The following is a 19,770-nucleotide window of genomic DNA, read 5'->3' on the forward strand; positions in this document are numbered from 1 at the left end:
GGCGGAGTTCCACTATTGTAGCTCCGAGAACACAGATCTGACAGCAGACTTCGCTGAACTTAGCACGGCAAGATGAGCGTTGATTCACGCTTCGTTGGTCCTAGTGGTATGTTATCTTCAATATCAAAGTTAATTCGTGGTCTTTGCCAGCTAGCTAGTTGCAAAACATAGTTGCCAAGTAGCTAAAAGCTAGATATCCCAGTAGCGAGTGATGGCGCTGTAGCTAGCTATCTGGTAAATACGTACTTAGCTTAACCCCCGAAAACGAGCATTTAGCAATTTGCAGACTGCTTGCTACCTGTAATGACATTTACTAGCAGCACCCAAATGTGCGTAAAGACAGCTGTATATCAGCAACATATAGAGACGTGGTTGTTTTTAATATACGAATGGAGTACACTGTAACATGATGACTTCCTCTGCCCCCAGTACTGTGATTTGGTTTGCGTGATTGGGGCAGTGTGTGGTTCTCCCCTGACTGTGAGATGTCTGGCCATGTGTGTGTCCGCATTCTACACAGAGCCGCAAGCTGCTCCCCCCCCCCTCTCTCCCCTCAGGTGGGTGCTCACTCATGACACGCTGTGGATACAGGCAATGTAAAGCACTTCTCAATAGTCTGAACTTGTGTCCGCTGATTGTCTCCTCCATATGCATGGTGGATCTGAAAACATGGGACAGGCAAAGGATGGCAACTGGGAATTGCTCACCTGTCGGAATTTCCAGATCAAGACTAGTGCAGATGAGGGATATTCTGAAGCTACAGTAGACTATTGGATGCACATGCGTAACTACAAATGAATTCTATTAACTAGATCTATTTATTCTCTTGAGCCAGTATGCCCTGTTTTCATCCGTCCCCTCCTGGCCCTCTCGATGGCAACTGGCCCATCATGTCGGCCTCTCCTCCTGGGGCTCCTCTGGCTCTGCTCCAGGCCGCTGTGGCAGCGGCGGGTCTGGGTCTGGGTCTGGGGCCAGGCGCTTCCTCTCAACCCGGCAGGACCTGGACTTCCAGCTGAACCGAGTCCTGATCAACAGCATTTTGCGGGCAAACGAGCAGGTATCACTAACACAGCTCATCCCTTAAAGCCATAATTATATACTGTAAACACTTGAAGGGGATATATAACACCAAAAAGAAGAGAGAAAATGAAAGTAACATTACTTGCTCTTAACCTAAGTGTATTTAGTTATTTTTTACATTGTAGGCTGAGTTCCCTTTTGAAAAAAGTACACGCTAGGCAGCTGTTGCATGACCCAGTAGAATGGCCATGGAAAAGCAGCAGAAGTAAAAGCAGCGAAATTAGAAAACTGTGGCCATCGCTGTTTACAATGGACGCATGTTTAACTCTAATCCAGGCTGTAAGCGTGCCAGAGTTTGATGGGCGGGGCCTCAGTGCTGTGAGGAAGTTTGAGAGTAACCAGCTAGCGGCTAACACCCCCAACGAGGACCGTCGTAGCGCTGCCACATGCCTACAGGTACGTGTCTGTCTCCCTCCCTCGTATCCCTCTTCCCCCTCTCCCCCCTCTCTACCCAACCTGGTTTCTCTCTTTCTGTTGTTCTTGACTCTCTCTCTTTATCTCTCCCTCTCTATCTCTCTCAGACCACGGTTGTGTTGTTTTGTCTCTCTCTCCCCCTCAGACGAAGGGCATGTTGTTTGGTGTGTTTGACGGCCACGGGGGCTGGGCGTGTGCCCAGGCGATCAGTGAGCGGCTGCTGTACTACGTGGCTGTAGCCATGATGTCCCAGCGAAGCCTGGAGCAGCTGGAGAGGTGTATAGAGCACGACAGGCCCGTCCTCCCCATCCTACAGTGGTACAAAAACCATGGCGACTATAATTACCGGGAGTCGGCTTCCCTCTACGTAGCACACCTCAGAGTCTGCTGGCAGGAGTTACTGGACAGCGAGGAACATGGGGACGGCATGAGGTGTGTGTGTGTCTGTGTCTGTGTGTGTGTGTGTGTGTGTGTCATGCCGCTTTTGTCTTTGTGTTTGACATTTTGAACGAGGCATTTGTTTTTGATGAGAAATACCTGTGCATATTCTGTAGATGAATCTAACTTCCACCTCTGTTGTCCTGGTATACTATCCCCACTGAAAATCCCTCTATCCCTCCATCTCTCTCTTCCCTCTTCCTCCCAGCCCGCCGGAGGCCCTGGACTATGCCTTTAGGCGCCTGGACACAGACATCTCCCTGGAGGCTCAGGTCCCTCTCTCCAGCGACCTGATGAGAAGCACGGCCATACAGGTAGCCTCGTGTTCCCTTGCAAGGTCACAAAGCCTTCGTTTTAGGCCAGCTCTTCTCCTTATGGCCCCTACAATGCCCATCGGTGTTGGGTGGGAGGCAGATCAGACCAAATTAGAGCTGAGCTCCTGCACCTTGGCTGGGAAATTGACAGCGTCTATACCCATATTTTGAAGTCATAACCTCAGCCCACTTTAACGATGTAGCCTAGACCTGCACTTTGCTGCCTTCAGTGATTTCCGTGTGCATTCGTTTGCCCATGAAGCTCATTTTTGCCTGTGTGCATTCGCTCTTGGCCAGGGACCAGGGAAACATTCCGCCAATATTGAGAAACTGTATCGATGCGGCCCGGTGAAATACTGAAACATATCAACGAGGATATCAGCTCAGAGAATATCGCTGTAATGAGGCAGAATTTATTGCAACATTTTGATTGTAGCCGAGGAGGCGGCACGTACAAATTTGTCTGATATGATTGTGTAGCCTATACACTCCTGCGCTACAGCTACGGTGTAAAATGTTTGCGTAGCCTGTTAGTCTGCTAAGTGTCTTAAACAAACGTGGGTATGCTGGTCAGAGGTAGCACCGTGTGCTAGTTCACACGCTACTGCGAACAATACAGGGGAGTGACTAATCGCTGAGATCTAGCTGAACGTGTAGATTCCTGGATATTTTTTCAGGAATTAACCCTACCCTGAGCAACGTAACGATGGAAAACATTTTTTTTTCCCCTTTTTTGTGGGGCAATGTTTGAGTGCTGTGCCTTGACAGTTTGCTTTTTTTGAGCAGTCTTAAAAAAAAACTACTGCCAACTTTAGAATGCCGGCCATTGTATGGGCAGTTTGCCAAGGGGTAGCTATAACGGGTTGTTTTTTTAGACATTCCGCGTCTCTGTGTGTCTTTTTGTGTCCAGTATTTTGTGGGATACCTAATCAACGCCGCGACATCCTTCCACCAAGGTGGCGTTTGCCGGCAGCACGGCCTGTGTGGCCCATGTGGGTACGGAGGGCATCCACGTGGCCAATGCAGGGGACTGCCGGGCGGTACTGGGGGTGCAGGAGGAGGACGGCTCGTGGAGCGCCTTGCCCCTGTCCTGGGACCACAACTTCCAGAACCAGGCTGAGATGGAGCGCATTAGAGCCCAACACCCCCTCTCAGAGAGAGACACGGTGGTCACAGACGACAGACTTCTGGGGGTGAGAGTTCCATTCGCTTCCATTGTCGCTCGGAATGCTCCTCTATATATACGGCAGATACTCTCTTCCTGAAGGAGAGTGACATTCACCTCACCGTCGAGTCTTTTTCTTTCGGTCTCATCTCAGGTACTGATGCCTCTGCGTGCGTTTGGTGACGTGAGGTTTAAGTGGAGTCGCGAGCTGCAGCAGAACGTTCTAGAAAGCCTGGAGTCTGGCGTGGACCTGGACTCTCTCAACCTGTACCAGTACACCCCGCCCAATTACCTGAGCCCGCCCTACCTGGACGTGGCACCCGAATTGACCTATCACAAGCTGCGCCCGCAGGACCGTTTTCTGATCCTGGGCTCTGATGGGCTGTGGGATGAATTGGGGAGTGAGGAAGCAGTACGACTTGTTGGCGAACATCTAAGCGGGATTCACTTACAGGTAATTGTTTTGGAGTTAGGAGCAGTGTGTAATACATTATGAAGTACTTGACACATTTACATGTACATATCAAGTGTTTTACGATGCACTGTAGTTAGCTCCCTCCTAAAGACCTCTTCACCCCCACTACCCCCTTGTACAAGTTTCTCTCCTGTTAATAAAAAAAAAGAAGAAAAAAAAGCAATCTAGCATTGTGACTGCCAGTGGCCCCTGGTCTGAGCATTGATTACTTTATCTTATGATGACTAATGGATCGATGATTCACTTACTGAAACAAATGTATTTGTTGTAAGTCGCTTTGGATAAAGGCGTCTGCTAAATGCCATCAATGTAAACGTAGATGGTGTCCCAGTGAGAGCCAGCGAGTCGGTTCTTATCTACTTTAACTCTCTCTCCTCTCCTTTCGCTGGTCTTTCCTCTCTGTTGCCTCTCCTCTCCTCTCCTCTCCTCTCCTCTCCTCTCCTCTCCTCTCCTCCAGGCTCCGGTCTCTCCCGCTGAGAGGCAGCTGAACCTGGGCCAGATGCAGGAGCTCCTGCTGAGGCGCCGCGCCCGCGCCACGCCTACCCTGGACCCCAACGCCGCCACGCACCTCATCAGACACGCCCTGGGCACCGGGGAGTACGGAGAGCTGTGCCAGGAGAGACTGGCCTCCATGTTGTCGCTGCCGGAGGACCTGGCACGCATGTACAGAGACGATATCACAGCCACCGTGGTGTACCTGAACTCTGACCTTGTGAAACCTCACCACAGCTAGCAGAGAGACCGATGGCTAGACAGACACACACAGGCACATATTGACCCGATCAGAAATCACCACAGCTAATGCCAGACACCTCCCCCCCCCCCCCCCCTCTCTGTCTTAGAATCATGTCATTTTCCGTTGTAGAATGCGCTTTTGTCATATTCTGTTTACCGGTGTGGTTCTACTCTACTGGGTCATTGTCCTGAAAGTAAAACATTCAGAGATCCTTGTGTTTCACTTGCCTGGATACCACAGGTTGTTACTTTGCCATTGATGTAATAAATCAATGTTTTTGTAATGAAGTCACATTACTCCTTTCTATTCGCTGTCAATAGGTAGGCTGGGGATTTTATCTTGATACAGTACCTCTCTTTTCATCATGTCATGAGATGGTAGCAAGTATGCACTAGTCTGAAGCTGCTGAAACAGAACATGTATATTGTTCTATTGTGTGGACTGCTATCCCATCTGTAATTTGACACACTGGTCACTGTGTTGGCCTATCTCGTATGCAAAGCTTTCTATTTTATTTAATAAACTTGAAGTCTTTTGTATAACGTATGTACTGTCTAGGGAGGCTCTTAGTCCCAGACGTTTTTCTGCAGGATGGAGGGTTTTACACAACATATGCGTTGGACGTTTGAGAAATTAGCTTTGGACAATCTTTGTGTTATATCGCTTTCTTTGTAAACTGAATGTCTTTTTCATCTGCAAATTGTGGGCAGTTTTATTCTGGTCAGTTTCAGAAGATGAATTTAAATGCATTGTGTGAATGTGAAATCACTCAGCCATATAGTCTTTGATGATTTTTCACTTCATGAATTGAACTTTAAATGCTCACCCTTTGAATTGACCAAATTGAAATGCGATTAAACACCATGCAACTCAGTGTTATGTTTTGTCCCCTCATCACCAGTTGTGTGTTTGAATGAAATGACTTGTATGTCCTTCTCCCACACGTGATTCCTTATCTGTTCTCCTAAAGTTAGCCAATGAGTGAGAGTACCAACAATAACTCTTCAGTACAATAAACACTCAACCGTAGGTGACTGCACACTTTTAACTCACTAAAGTGTAATGTTCTGTTAATTCTTTAGGTCACGTATCGTCTTCTGTTCTGTGTCAATCAAATACAGTTGGTTCTCCCTCTGTGGTTGAATCATTGTTTCCCTTATGTGTGTTGTTTACATAATTTCCTTCATAATGCCAACTCACCTGTCTTCATGGCAAACAACAAAGCTAACTTGCGTTAAGAATTATGATAACCCCAGACACACAGGTAATGCTGACAGAGTGCTGCAGGTTGTCCCAGTTCAGGCATACTGTCGGAACCAGTCCTGCAGTGTTTTGTAAACAAATGTATGCTGGTGTCCATGAAGGGTGTGAAGAAAGTTCAAAAGTGATAGATGAAGCTAAGCAACAGGAAGAGCTGACAAAGATTTTTTTTTTTAGATCACAGACTGAAAGTCCTAGGTCTATCCTACAAAGAACCTGTTTCTGTGTGAATGTGTAGTTCTAGGCTCCTTGTTTGTTCTGTTTGTTTGTAATCGTTGTTTCTAGTCCATCTCAGGTTTCCTGTCACACTGGCTTCAGAGAGGGAGGCGAGTGTGTGAGATGATGACAGTCACAACACACCTGCGTATTAAACACACACCTGCCGGGCTGTCAGTAACTGAGGTCACCTTTCCCTTTGTTTACCACCAGCTTCTGTACGCTGCTGTTATCCAACTGACAACGTAGGGACGAGGAGAGAGGAACCACCAGCTAGCACAGCTTCTTCATGTTACAGAAACGGTTGAGGAACTACAGCGTTTAACCATTCAGCATTGCATCTGTCTTGGGATAGTGAGAGCCTTGAGCCTGGGAGGTAAAGGAGTGAGGTTTCTGTGGTCATCTGGTCAGTTTGTCTGGTCTCTAGAGGGACTGATGTGGAGGACCAGGGGTGTGGGGCTCACCTTCCTTCTGTGCCAGGTGAGTGTTGGTTAGGTGCCTGTCAGAGTTTTATGGTGGTCCATGTAAACTAAATGATGCTTCATATCTGAATTGCTGTATACCATTTTGACTGCTTACACCATTTGTATGAAACTGAAGTTCACATGCCCACAGCAATAACATACATGAGCACAATAGTAACATTTCCAGCTTAACAGTTAGTCATTTCTCATAGCTTTCACATAAAATGCAAATGTTAAACACATTTTTGCAAAACAGCTAACACAACTAGACACACAAATCAATTGTAAGTGTTGACAAACAAAACTGAATTATTTCCTGACACCATATACTGTAGCTATTTCTCCCATTATTGTGAATCTCTTCTTTATACATTGTAACTCTCGCGAAACAGTTCAACTACCAATCAGTTGTGTAATCACAACTGAAATAGGTAATCAGTAACATAACATGTGGTCTAGCAGACAGGAAAGAATCGATTATATGGTAAATTTCTATAGCAAATAAAGAGAGAACATTCCACGTAGAACAGGACAAAGAGGCCAAAAGTGAGTTATGAAAACCAATTATAAATGTTCCATAAGAAAACAGGTTGATGTAGAGAGGGAGAAAAATCAAGAGATAACCAGATGTTGATTTATGAAGGGAATGATATCAAGAGGTACTTAGAAGTTGGTGCATGAAAGGATCAGAGCCTAGAGGAAGTAGATACCCAGAGCATAAAAACAGGAAACAGTAATAAGGAGTACAGGGCGTGATGTAATATTAACCAATTATAAACATTCCATATAAGACAGGACAAAGAGGCCAAAAGTGAGTTATGAAAAACAATTATAAATATTCCATGAGAAAACAGGTTAAGGGATAGAGGGAGTAATGATTTATGGAGGGAGTGATTACAGGAAGTGCCTAGAAGTCGGTACATGAAAGGAGCAGATCCAGGGGTACCAAGCGCTAGAAATATCTTAACAGGAACAGTACTAATCAGCACCAAGGATGATGTAATATTCTTCTTGATAATTACGATGAGCTCACCACCAATATTGTAGCAACCCGAGAACTATCTTTAGAAATGGGAGGGGAAACCAAGCCGTGAAACCAAGCCGTGAAACCAAGGCGTGACGAGGTATAGGAACCGGGTGAACAGCCAGGAAGTGTAAATTATTTGCATATGAGGGATGGAACTTAAATTTGAATTGTATAAACATGATGTACTGAAAGAAAAACGGGAGATGCTTTGCGAACCACCTCAGCTTTTGTTATTTGTAATGAAAGTCTCTGAATAAACCATCAACTCTAGTCTTTGGCATTTTATTTCAAAGTATTTTAACTTAGAATTCCACCACAATCACTGTAAATGTTTTTATTGGCACTTTTTGTGTTCTACAGTAATACCATTTTTGTTGTTTTAACTACCTGCTTGATTTTGAATATATAAGATGAATTTGATTTATATTTGTAAGAAATCATATTTTCTGCAACAGGTGCAGTATTGCCATAAACTATATAGTAAACGTTTTTTTTTAAACTTGAAATTCATAAAAAAGTTTGTATTAAAGTTGTCCAACCTGCAATGCATACTGATGGTTATAGATACTATTTAGTGTGTCATTATGAAATTAATGGTGGATTGAACGTTTCATTAGATTACAGTGCCAACATGGAGGCCAGGATACTGTTTTGATGCACTGATTTTCTTTTGTGATAATTATTCCATGTTTTGAGAAATATAGTGCATTTTGCAAAAGCAATGTGGTGTTTTGGCAAACGTGTTAACTCTTTAGGGGAAGGGTTAACTGTTTTGAAAAGTTGAATATTGTTTCAAGAAATGTGCTCAATCAATTGAGAAAAACTGAAACACCTGGTGAACACATCAAGTCTATATAGGCTGCAGAATCTGTGATGATATAGACCAATGAGGTAATGTAAAGGCTGTTATCTAATTGGTCACATTTTCTGTTCATGAAAGTGTTGGCTTGCCTACGTGTTGACTGAGATTCCACCATGTTGCCTGGAGAAAAACACGAGGAGCAGGAATCTCACTCATTCAGAGGTACAGCTCTATGACTCAGATTTACTTTTGTCTTACCAAACATCTGTCCTCTCTACAGGAGGCTTAAGAACATATCATATGCATGCCATGTCACTGTAAACATAAACAGTGTTTTTCAAAACGTCATATCACTTTAAAGCCTTTTTTTGTGAGAAGACAGTTTCTCTGAAGTTATTTGTTCATCTGTCTCAATGTTGACGTGGAACTCTTCCAAATAGGGTCAATCCAGCCTGGATAGAGAGAACATTCCCATCATGGAGTTCCCATGGTTTCCCAAAGGCCTGAGTAGGAGAAAGAGGGATTGGGTCATTCCAGCTATCAGCTTCCCAGAAAACGATAGGGGTCCCTATCCAAAAGTCATAGTTCAGGTACTTACAGCATATACTGAGAATGGAGAGTAACAATTACCAACACAAATACACACCACTTCATGGTCTGTCTTTATCTTTTGTGTTGATGTGCTTTAGATCAAGTCGAGCAATGACAACAAAATAGCAATCACATACAAAATCACAGGGCCAGGAGCTGACCAGCCTCCTGAGGGGTTGTTCACAGTCGACAAACGCTCAGGGATGATGTTTGTTACCAAGCCTCTGGATAGAGAGGCAAAAGATGAATACAAGGTGAGCAAGTCTACTTTAGATCATAGAGTATTCCTCCTTAAATGAAATCCCTTGTTGTTTCAGTAATGATATAGGATGTCTTTAGTTAGATTATGTGTTAGTATGTTGCTCTCTGTTCCAGCTCATGGCCCATGCGCTGACAGTTGGTACTAAGGCAGAGGAGCCTATGGAGATCATCATCAGAGTCATCGACCAGAACGACAACAAACCTGAATTCACCCACAATCCCTTCCATGGCAGAGTCAATGAGAGTGCATCCATAGGTGAGAGAACTAGGCTAAGAGAAATGTAACCCCCCCAACTCACTATGTGCCATTCTGGCCATATTGAAGCTTTGAGACATGGAGATTCTGCTTATAATAATAATAATAATAATAATAATAATAACAATAATAATAATGATAATAATAATAATAATAATAATAATAATAATAATAATAATAATAATGTATTGGATTTATAAAGCGCTTTTCATTATACAACAATAATCTCAAAGTGCTTAAAAAAACACAAAAAAATACAACCATATTACAAAAGCAGCAATCAAAGTCTTGGAGGAAGGGTAACAAAATTGTCATCTCAAATCCACAATAGGGACAATGGATTGGAAATCAGAAATACAGGCATTTGTACTGAAACACTGACATGATGGGAAATAATGAAACTATCAATGAGTTTCAATTCCTTTACAGATGCAACCCCCTTATTTTCCCCTCAGATCATTCCTTCATGCGTATCAAGGCAGTAGATCGGGATGATCCTGAGACAGACAACGGGATTGTGAGGTATCGGATACGGAGTCAAGCCCCAGAGTGGCCCAGGGCGGACATGTTTGCCATCAACCCAGTGAGCGGGGTCATCAGTGTGGTGTCAGGTGGACTGGACAGGGAGGTACAGTACACGTAGGCCATGCTCCTCACATTTCCCTCACATCCTTCTCCCCTTCTCTTCTTCTGTCCTTTCGCCCTCTTACTTTCTCTTCCTCTCCCTTTCTCTTCCTCTCCCTCTCTGCCCCCAATCCTCCTCTCTCAGTCTCAGGGCTTCCTCTCCTCTCCTCTCCTCTCCTCTCCTCTCCTCTCCTCTCCTCTCCTCTCCTCTCCTCTCCTCTCTTCTAACATCATCTTCTTCTCTCACTCTAAAAGTTGACTTTGCATCAACGTAAACATGTCTGACTTGTCTCGAACACAGACCCATCCAGAGTACAGACTGGTCATTGAGGCTGCTGATATGGAGGGGAGGGGTCTTACAGCCTCCTGCACCTCCATCATCACCGTAACCGATAGCAACGACAACGCCCCTCAGTTTACCATGACAACCGTGAGTTAATTCAGTGTGATAGATGACCTCTGGCAACTGTGAATCCATCCAATATAATTTGATGTTCATACATTTCATACATGAATAACCTAAATTCACTATATAGTAGTAGGATAAGTGATGGTGAAATGATGGAAAACCAAACCAAAGCTTTAACCCTCTGTCCCACAGTACTCTGTCTCTGTCCGAGAGAATGAGTTGGGCGTAGAGGTGGCGAGGTTAAAGGTCACTGACCTGGATGAGCCTGGGTCTCCCATGGCTACCACCAGATACTCCATCATCGAGGGCAACAAGGGGGGTCACTTCAACGTGAGCGCTGGCCCCAGTAAGATGGAGGGAGTCCTCACCACAGTCAAGGTACACACGAAATATGCCTTCCCTCGTACCTCACCCCTAACCCCTACTCAAAATGGTTATTGACAGTTTTAGCAATTCTCTCTCTCTTTCTCTCTCTCTCTCTCTCGCTCTCTCTTTATTTCTCTCTCTCTCTCTCTCTCTCTCTCTCTCTCCCTCCCTCTCTCTCTCCCTCCCTCTCTCTCTCTCTCCCTCTCTCTCTCGTGCCTTCCCTCGTACCTTACCCCTAATCCCTACTCAAAATGGTTATTGAAGGATGAATATTGCTCATTAGATCTGATGTTATTGACAGTTGTTGTTATTGATGTTATTTATTCATTCTTCTTTCTTGTTCTCTCTCTCTCACTCTCTCAGGAGCTGGACTATGAGAGCTGTTCTCTCTTCACTCTGCTGGTGGTGGTGGAGAACGAGGTGGTGTTCTCTGGGCCTGTGTCCACCTCTACGGCCACAGTCACAGTGACCGTGGAGGACAGGAACGAGGCCCCGGTCTTCAACCCAGTAGAGAAACACGTGAAGAAGTCAGAGGACGCCCCTGTGGGGAGCATTGTGGCCGACTACAGAGCCATCGATCCAGACACAGCTAGGAAACAGAGTGTGAGGTAATGGACTTGGACACACACACACACACACACACACACACACACACACACACACACACACACACACACACACACACACACACACACACACACACACACTCACAGACACACACTTCCATTCAGATGTATTATCCATCTATGTATTTCAGATATCAGTTGGTCAATGACTCTGCCAAGTGGTTGAGTATCAATAAAGACACTGGATTGGTCAAAATCAAGAACCGCATGGATAGAGAATCCAAATCCTTCGTCAGAGACGGCAAATACACAGTGACCATCTCGGCCTATGACAACGGTACTTGACATTTCTTTACATTTGAATTCGTAACATTCACCTTCCAAGTCATGCAATACCAGGACCAGATCCATCGAGTCTGTATCTTGTTGGGAGATGAAAGTTGTTTAAATGTATTACACGACCCTGTACCTCCATGGTGGTACCCCTGCGGTACTCCACCGTGAACCTTTTAACTCCCTAACTGACAAAGAATTCCGGAACACTCACCACATAGAATGCCAAGTGTTTCATGTGGTATCTACCTGGCAACAATACTTTGATTGGCTACAAAATGAAACATCATCATTCATGCATTTTTGGTGAATAAAGTCACCCTTGGCACTCTAGAATGTTGACAGTTTGGGACTTTGTTCACCCCTTGGCACTCAATGAGTTCAACTCTGACCTACAGTGCTGTATCATAGAGTGTGGTCTGATGTGATATGGTGGGTGTGTTGTGTTGTGTTGTGGTTCTGGTTCTGTCTGTCACAGACACCGTCCCGGCCACAGGCACAGGGACTCTGGTGGTGGAGCTGGTGGATGTGAACGACAACCCTCCTCTCATCAGCCAGAGGCATATCAGCCTGTGTAGAGAGGACCCCTCCCCCGCCCTTCTGGATATCACAGACCTGGACGGGCCCGGGAACGCAGGTCCATTTACCGTGGAGCTGCAGGGACAACACAGAACCAACTGGACCATCGCCAACAACTCCACTAGTAAGCACACTACATACACACACGACACAAAACCAGCAAGAACACTACACACACAACACCAAACCAGTAAGGACACTACACACACTACACCAAACCAGTGACGCGTAACAGTGAAACCACAAGACAGCAGTACATACATTGTAACAATCATGCCATGTCAGTGGACTCAAGTGAAATCAAGTCAACCTGAACTACAAAAATACAGTGAACCCAAATATCCCCCCCTCCCTCCCCCCAGGTGGCGTGGCCACTCTGGCCCCTAGGAGGGTGCTGTCTCCTCAGGAGTACAACGTGCTGCTGCGTGTGTACGATGCAGGGATGCTCTATCAGGACAGCACCCTACAGGTGGAGGTGTGTCAGTGCCGCGGTGCCGTGTCTGCTTGCTTCCTCCCATCCCCGAAAGCCCGGACCGACGTCTCCACCCTCTCCGTCGGAGTCCTGGGAGCCGCCTTCGGAATGCTTTGTACGTTGAATGCGACGCTCTGCTCTTTCTGTGGTTTTCAGTTGGGTTGTTTTTCTTTTTTTTTTGCCTGTTGCTGCCCGGTTTTTGATGTCTTTGACGTAATTTTTTCGTCTGTCCCTTTCAGTGCTGCTCCTCCTGCTGCTGCTGTTCCTGAGGAAGAGGAGATCTGTGAAGAAGGACGCTTGGCTACAGGAGGACGAAGCCAGAGACAACATCTACCACTACGATGAGATGGGGGGAGGAGAAGAGGACCGGGTGAGAGGACGGAGGAGGGGAGGAGGGGAGGAGGGAGGAGGGGAGGGGTGGGACTGTAAGGTGCATCTATTTCAGTGTTGTTAAGTTCACCTGGCTGTCATCTGTCCTGTCAGGAGTATGACCTGGGCCAGCTCCACAGAGGGCTGGATGACCGGCCGGAGGTCTTCTGTACAGACGTGGCCCCTATGACCGAGCCCCCGCCCCGGTATCGCCCGCGGCCACAGCAGAACGAGACCATTGGTGACTTCATAGAAGATGTATGACGTGTGTGTGTGTGTGTGTGTATGTGTGTGTGTGTGTGTATGTGTGTGTGTCTATGTACTGTATAGACGATTAAGAGTGTGTTTATTCATGGTATTACATCCTCTGTCTTCCTCCCAGAACCTGCATGCTGCAGACACTGACACCACAGCCCCGCCCTACGACTGTCTCCTGGTGTTTGACTACGAGGGAGGTGGCTCATGGGAGGGCTCTCTCAGCTCTATCAACTCCTCCAGCTCAGAGGAGGACCCTGACTACCAGAGGCTGGCCCACTGGGGACCTCGCTTCAGCAGGCTGGCAGACATGTACATTGGGAGGGAGGAGGAAGACACGGACACAGACACACTGCCAGGGAAAACAGAGTGGGTCTGACCTGATCTGACCTGACCTGTTACTGCAGTTACTCCTCTAAAAGAAGCAGATGAGATGATTTTTGGAAGGCAAAAACACTTGATGAATTACAGGTTAGCTGGAGTGTTTCATGTCCCATGTTTCTCTTGGTCTCTCTCTCTCCATCGATCTATTTCTCTTTGTACATTTTGTTTGATATCAGAATCAGAATCAGAATCAGAATCAGAATTCTTGTATTTGGCCATGTAATGTTTTCACATACAGGAAATTGACTTGGTGAGGTTGGTGCATGGAACATAAAAAACAATAGCAAATATTGACAATAAATGTAAATATTAGCAAAATATTAACAAAATAGCAATAACACATTTACAAATTTACAAAATAGAACAATAAAACAATACTATAATATACTATAATATAATATAATACTATACTATAATATACTATATGCCACTGCATGATATTGTTATTGATCCATATAGCCAGTGTGAATCCTCTGACATGGGGATCGTTGAGTGTACTGAGTGGCCGTGACTTTCCAAATAAGAAGAGATCACTGTGTGTCCTCTAACTGTGATTCAGTCAGCTCATCAAGGCTGTGCTGTCTCTTCTGTTATGTCTGACTCAACATTCCTGTCCCATTTGTTTCTGGGATGTACTGCATTTTCATGTTAGATTTACTGTACGTACCTTTATTATAAAAATGTCCTAAGTGCCACATAAACAATATGTTAGGTGTTGGCTGCAATTTATTTAGTACATTATACCACAATGTTTGTGGTATTCATACCATAGACTACTCTATTCATGTTGTCATGTATTGTATTGTACATTATCTGTACTGCAGGAAATGTTTGTAAATATCAAAGTCCCATGATACATTATATTAAGGGTAGCAAAAGTGACATCGAACAACATATCACAATCATATATATTTACATACGTACATCCTTTTTTTATCACAGACAAACTTCTCCCCATATTCACAACAATTGTATTAATATAATTTGACCATGATAGTTGATTATTGTTACTCAAAGGAGTTTACAGTAGTTTCATTAACCTGCTCAATGGTCACACCCTTTATGGACCCTTTAATTCAGATGAGGCTTCGCTCTGAGAAAATGAGTTGAACCAAATGCAATGCTCTTGGTTTTAGATGTATTTGATACAAGTTTATTGTTAGTCACCCATTCTGTTACTGACTGTAACCCCTTGTTAAGAGTCTCAGTGATCTCACTGGCTGTAGGTGCTGACATGTAGAGTGTGGAATCATCACCTTAATCTAAAGTGTTCCCAATATCTTATAATATATCATTATGCATGTCTATATGATTATTTTTCAACTGACGGACATTTAATGCAGTCATACATGTGTATAACAAATTGAATAATGCTCTTTGAATGTATTATTATTGTTGGGGGGGTAGTTCAACTACATGTGGTTAAACTATGAATTTAACTGCATTTTGTAGTAGCTTGGTGGTAGTTAAACTAAATTAAAATCCTAGTGTTTTCAGTAGTTGCTAACTTTTCTTTTGCCATGTAGTGGTGTAGTAAGCTACTGTCACTACAAAAAAAGATAGGAATTTAACTAATATTCCAGCCCTTCAACTTCAAATGTACTTACCTTTATCCTCACTGCCGCCAGTCTCCCCACTGCCAACTCACCAGTTTTTTCTCTTTCAGTGCTTTCAAAGCCTTTAAGGCTTAAGTCATTAAGCCTTTAAAACTGGTCATCTCTCATTTTCAATTTGACAATGTAAATGTCTCTTAAGGGTAGTTTTAGTGTAGTTCAACGTCTCCCCCTGTATTGTAATTGGTCATTTAGTTAAATACATTTTCTGAGTATCTTCCCCAAAACTGTGCATGTGCAACTGTAGTTCTAGTAAATGTTATCATTGTTTATTTTACTGCACTCTGGGTTAGACCTACTGTGTGTCTGTGTTGATTATATCTGCCTGTCTTTGTCTGAGAAGTGTTAATTCTCTCTGCATGTCTCTATCATGAGCAACAGTCATTTTACATACATTTTTGGCCAGGTTCTTGTCTCCCCCCTATAGTTGAAGTCTGAAGAGGAAGAGTTTGAGTTGCACAGTCAGGGATTGAAATGTATGAAGATTGTGTAGGGCTTCGTATGTACATGGAATGCTGTCTGACTTGTTTTTTTTACCAGGGATAAAGATACATAGAGAGAGAAATGATAATATGACAACCATTAGCATCTGACTTAGTGACCTAGTGCAGTGGTTCTCAAACTTTTTCTGCTAGTGTTCCCCCTTTAAAATATTTTTTCAGCTGAGTACCCCCTTCACCGCCACAAAACATTTTGTTAGGCACTGAACGTTGGAACCAGGCGCGAATACAGTCGGACAAGCATAGCAGGTTTGGGTATTTAATGAGGGGATAAGGGTAGGGGGTAGTCTGGCAGTTGGCTGGAAGGCAGGTAGCACCGGCAGCGTGGAAGGGTAGGCCGGTGGGCGGACAGGCAGGCTGGTGGGTAGGTAGGCAGGCCGACGGGTAGGCGGAATCTGATACGAGGAACAGGGAGATCAGAGTTAGAACAGGTACAAAACACCAGTAGCTAATAGGACGAAATGTAGTAACAAGCCTCAACATAGTAAGGCTAGAAACTACCATAGGAACTAGTACAATCTAGCGATGAGTAGTTGGAAAGGCAGGGTAGATAACTGCATGGTGATGAGGTGATGGCCAAAAGGTGTGTATTGAGCAGGTGGAGAGAGAGAGAGACAGTGGAACCGGAGCCTGGTCACGCCCACATAGAACACCAACCCAACAGACAAGATGGACAAGGACAAGGTGCACTGGCGCCCCTAGAGGGGCTGGGGGGTGTGACACATTTTTGGGAGAAAAAATAAATAAATAAACATAAATAATGTATTTGCGTTCTATTTGGCAGTGTAAGCATGAACATTAAAAGGGTGCATATACTCACAATTTAGTGGGAAACATGGGCCTGTGCTTCATTGATGAGTTTAGTCATTCTGGGTGGCAGGGAGGCAACTGCAGTGATCAGGCTCTTTTCCAGGCATAGCTTGTTTCTTTGCTTTGTTTTAATTTGGGTCATTGCCGAAAAGGAGGTTTCACACAAATAAGTCGATCCAAATGGTAGTAGCTGCTCCAAAGCTTTCTTTCCCAGCTCAGGGTGTTCCTTCTTCACACACACCCAAAACTGTGTGAGAGTGGAGCTCTCAAACTTCATCTGTAGGCCACGGTCAGATGAAGACTGGCAGGAAGCTTGATTCTCTTGCTTTCAGCCAAGAGACATGGGTTTCTCACCCAGTCCAGCTGTGCAGATTTCTCTTGAATATCAGGGAAGTAAGAATTAAAACCACTAGTCAAGTTGGCCAAATGTCCCTCTATTATGGCCTTCACTGGAGCTCTATCCACATCCTCATTGGAAAGGAAAGCATCCACCTGAGGAAAGCAGGTGAAATCCCCTTCTGCACATGCCTTCTTCCACGAAACAGTCGCGCATTAAGTGGCCTTGACTTGATGAAGTTAATGATCTTGACAGCGTCGTTCAAAACTTCGTGTAACTCAGGACTCATTCTCTTTGATGCCAATGCTTCCCTGTGTATGATGCAGTGATTCCACAGCACATCAGAGTTCTTCTCCCTCACTCGCGCAACCAGCCCTTTGACGCGACCTGTCATTGATGGTGCCGCATCAGTGCAGACACTTGTGCCTGATCTCCAGTTCAGACCGTTTTCACCGAAGAATGCATTAACAACATTAAAAAATATCCTCTCCAGTTGTTTTCCCCTCCAAACTCTTGCAGAAAAGCACATGTTCACAAATGTCGTCAGTATCGACGTATCTCACAAAAGCAAGAAGCTGTGCCTGTCCACTGACATCAGTTGATTCATCCAGCTGGAGTGAAAATGAAAATGATTCGCCAAGTTTTCCCACTACTTGATCAACGATGTCTGTGCCCATCGTATCAATTCTGCGGCTAACTGTGTCATTTGACAAAGGCACAGTTTTTAATTTGTCTGCTGCGGTTTTATCCAGCATAGTCTCCGCCAATACAATAGCGGCAGGAAGCAGCAGGTCTTCAGCTATGGTGAATGGCTTTTTAGCTTTAGCTACAAGCAAAGACACTGCATAAGAAGCCTCGAGTGCTTTGGCTGATGTTGTGGAGGCTTTTCGCATCACTTCTTGGGATGATCTGAAGTCGGAAAGTGTTCTCTTAAAAAACTCTGGTGGCTTACTGACATGACATTGATGCTTTGTGCTTAGGTGTCTTTGGAGGTGGGCTGGCTTCATGCAACTGTTGGCTAGTTTCTCCCCACAAAAGAAGCACAACGCCAGGAGAGGGTCAGAGCATGTGGAGGTGCATCCCATTAAAATATATTCTTCTTGATATTGACGGAATTTTGGCGTTTCTGGATGAGCTTTCTTTTTCACTGGTTCTCCTTTCTCATTGCTGTCAGATTTGCGTTTTAACCACTTGTCCATTTTCTATCATCTAGCTTTCAGAATTACTCAGGGTGAAAAAAAAAAGTATAGTTAGCTAGTTAGCTGACATACGTCAATCAATGTTGACATACGTCATTGTCCCGAACGTGATATGCTCATTGCTTTTTTAAATAAAGATTTAGGCTATCAAACTTGTATGTTGGTACCCAGATTTAACAGATTTTATTAACGTGGGATTATTTTAGAATTGTCTATAACCAATACCTTAAAAAGTAACAAATGTTTCTGAGTACCCCCTGCAGTACTCCAAAGTACCCCTAGGGGTACGCGTACCCCCATTTGAGAACCACTGTAGGCTAATCACCTCATCTTCGGTATTGGAAATACGGACCTCTGCGCATGTGATACGCTCCGTACACTCTCCCATATCCTTTCTCAGCCTTTCAATTGCGACCAATATTCCGTCCAATCTGTTTGAAGAGTCAGCCTTCAGATCTTTGATAGCTTCGAGAATCGCCCTGTATTTTTCCCCTTCTTCGGTGGTTTCAATCGTCTCTCCCGCCATCGCGTTAGCATTAGCTTCCCCGCTATCCGTAGCCGGGCCAAAGTCAATGATTGTCCAGTCGTTGTGTGGACAATGAAAGAGACATTGAAATTTCATCTGAATCTCTGGCGTCTTCGGGGGCTAAATTGGAGGATCCTCCTCTGCTTCTTGGGGAGAGCGTCATCCTCGGAGTTTCTGGTGTGTCCCAGTGATTCCTCCCTCTTCCTCTTTTTGGAGGCTGAAGGCCTCTGCACATGTAAGAGGACAGAGCTTTGAGGGTCAGAGGCCGTCATGTCGCTCACCATCTCTACATCGTTTGGGTATGGGATGGGGCACTGGGAGCTGTCGCTCACCATCTCCACATCGTTGGGGTATGGGATGGGGCACTGGGAGCTGTCGCTCACCATCTCTACATCATTGGGGAATAGGCTTGAGGAGGAGCATGGATGGGAGCTATTGGCACTCTGACTGTTTGCTCCATGATTGGAGTAAAACACAGGGGTGAAGGAAAAATGAAAGGACACACATCCAGCTGAGAAGACAAAATATCACACAGGTGGAAGTGGAGTTAACATGAGCTGCTTACTAAACCGATAGTGGCAGGCCACTTCATTGAATCATAACCTGCCTCATGACTTTACTGCTGACTTTCTCATGGCAAGCACTGCATTTTTCTGTCTGTGTTGATTACTCATAATGCAAGTTCTTTTTGTTGTTGTTACTGTTGAATTCTCATACACATCTAAATATTTGAATACATACCAGGGTAATTAATCTGATGCAGAACACTGAGGGGTTTCATGTTGTTCATGGTCACTTGGCATAAAAAAACAAACTAGCAGTAGCATATAGACCTTTCCGATGGCTTTGTTTGAAATGATCATAAGTTCAGTGTCTTTTGAGTTTTGTAATGTTGGCTGAAGATGACATCATAATCGATGATCTATGAC

At 44.6% G+C, this 19,770-nt stretch overlaps 2 protein-coding genes across 4 annotated transcripts; both read left to right on the forward strand.

Moving 5' to 3' along the window:
- On the forward strand, positions 1–5,168 carry pdp2 (putative pyruvate dehydrogenase phosphatase isoenzyme 2). The gene is made up of 9 exons (XM_083666950.1): positions 1–106; positions 430–557; positions 836–1,057; positions 1,357–1,476; positions 1,640–1,926; positions 2,141–2,246; positions 3,203–3,439; positions 3,566–3,865; positions 4,344–5,168. Exons 2-9 carry the CDS (start codon positions 486–488, stop codon positions 4,617–4,619), a joined length of 1,620 nt encoding a protein of 539 aa, XP_083523076.1. The 5' UTR covers positions 1–106; positions 430–485; the 3' UTR covers positions 4,620–5,168.
- Positions 5,169–6,359: 1,191 nt separating this feature from the next.
- Positions 6,360–15,161, forward strand: LOC310801929 (B-cadherin). Of its 3 annotated transcripts, none has more exons than XM_083666134.1 (15): positions 6,360–6,578; positions 8,530–8,613; positions 8,832–8,981; positions 9,081–9,236; positions 9,358–9,499; positions 9,955–10,127; positions 10,425–10,553; positions 10,725–10,910; positions 11,262–11,506; positions 11,656–11,801; positions 12,276–12,500; positions 12,739–12,963; positions 13,088–13,218; positions 13,332–13,475; positions 13,600–15,161. In XM_083666134.1, the coding sequence occupies exons 1-15, from the start codon at positions 6,534–6,536 to the stop codon at positions 13,849–13,851; spliced, it is 2,433 nt and encodes an 810-aa protein (XP_083522260.1). In that variant the 5' UTR covers positions 6,360–6,533; the 3' UTR covers positions 13,852–15,161. The 3 variants fall into 3 exon arrangements, with proteins under 3 accessions (XP_083522260.1, XP_083522261.1, XP_083522262.1); XM_083666135.1 differs by having other exon boundaries at positions 13,332–13,458; positions 13,600–13,771; XM_083666136.1 differs by lacking the exons at positions 10,425–10,553; positions 10,725–10,910.
- Positions 15,162–19,770: the final 4,609 nt, after the last annotated feature.

Source organism: Argentina silus (assembly GCF_951799395.1).
Source record: "Argentina silus genome assembly, chromosome: 3".
Lineage (NCBI taxonomy): Eukaryota > Metazoa > Chordata > Actinopteri > Argentiniformes > Argentinidae > Argentina > Argentina silus.

Bases quoted from the DNA above. Each gene is read 5' to 3' on its own strand.
- pdp2 (XM_083666950.1), top strand. From the start codon at position 486: ATGTCTGGCCATGTGTGTGTCCGCATTCTACACAGAGCCGCAAGCTGC. The intron at 1,477-1,639 runs GTACGTGTCTGT...TCTCCCCCTCAG, and splicing joins GCGCTGCCACATGCCTACAG to ACGAAGGGCATGTTGTTTGG. The intron at 1,927-2,140 runs GTGTGTGTGTGT...TCTTCCTCCCAG, and splicing joins GAACATGGGGACGGCATGAG to CCCGCCGGAGGCCCTGGACT.
- LOC310801929 (XM_083666134.1), top strand. From the start codon at position 6,534: ATGTGGAGGACCAGGGGTGTGGGGCTCACCTTCCTTCTGTGCCAG. The intron at 6,579-8,529 runs GTGAGTGTTGGT...TGTTCATGAAAG, and splicing joins TCACCTTCCTTCTGTGCCAG to TGTTGGCTTGCCTACGTGTT. The intron at 10,911-11,261 runs GTACACACGAAA...TCACTCTCTCAG, and splicing joins GAGTCCTCACCACAGTCAAG to GAGCTGGACTATGAGAGCTG.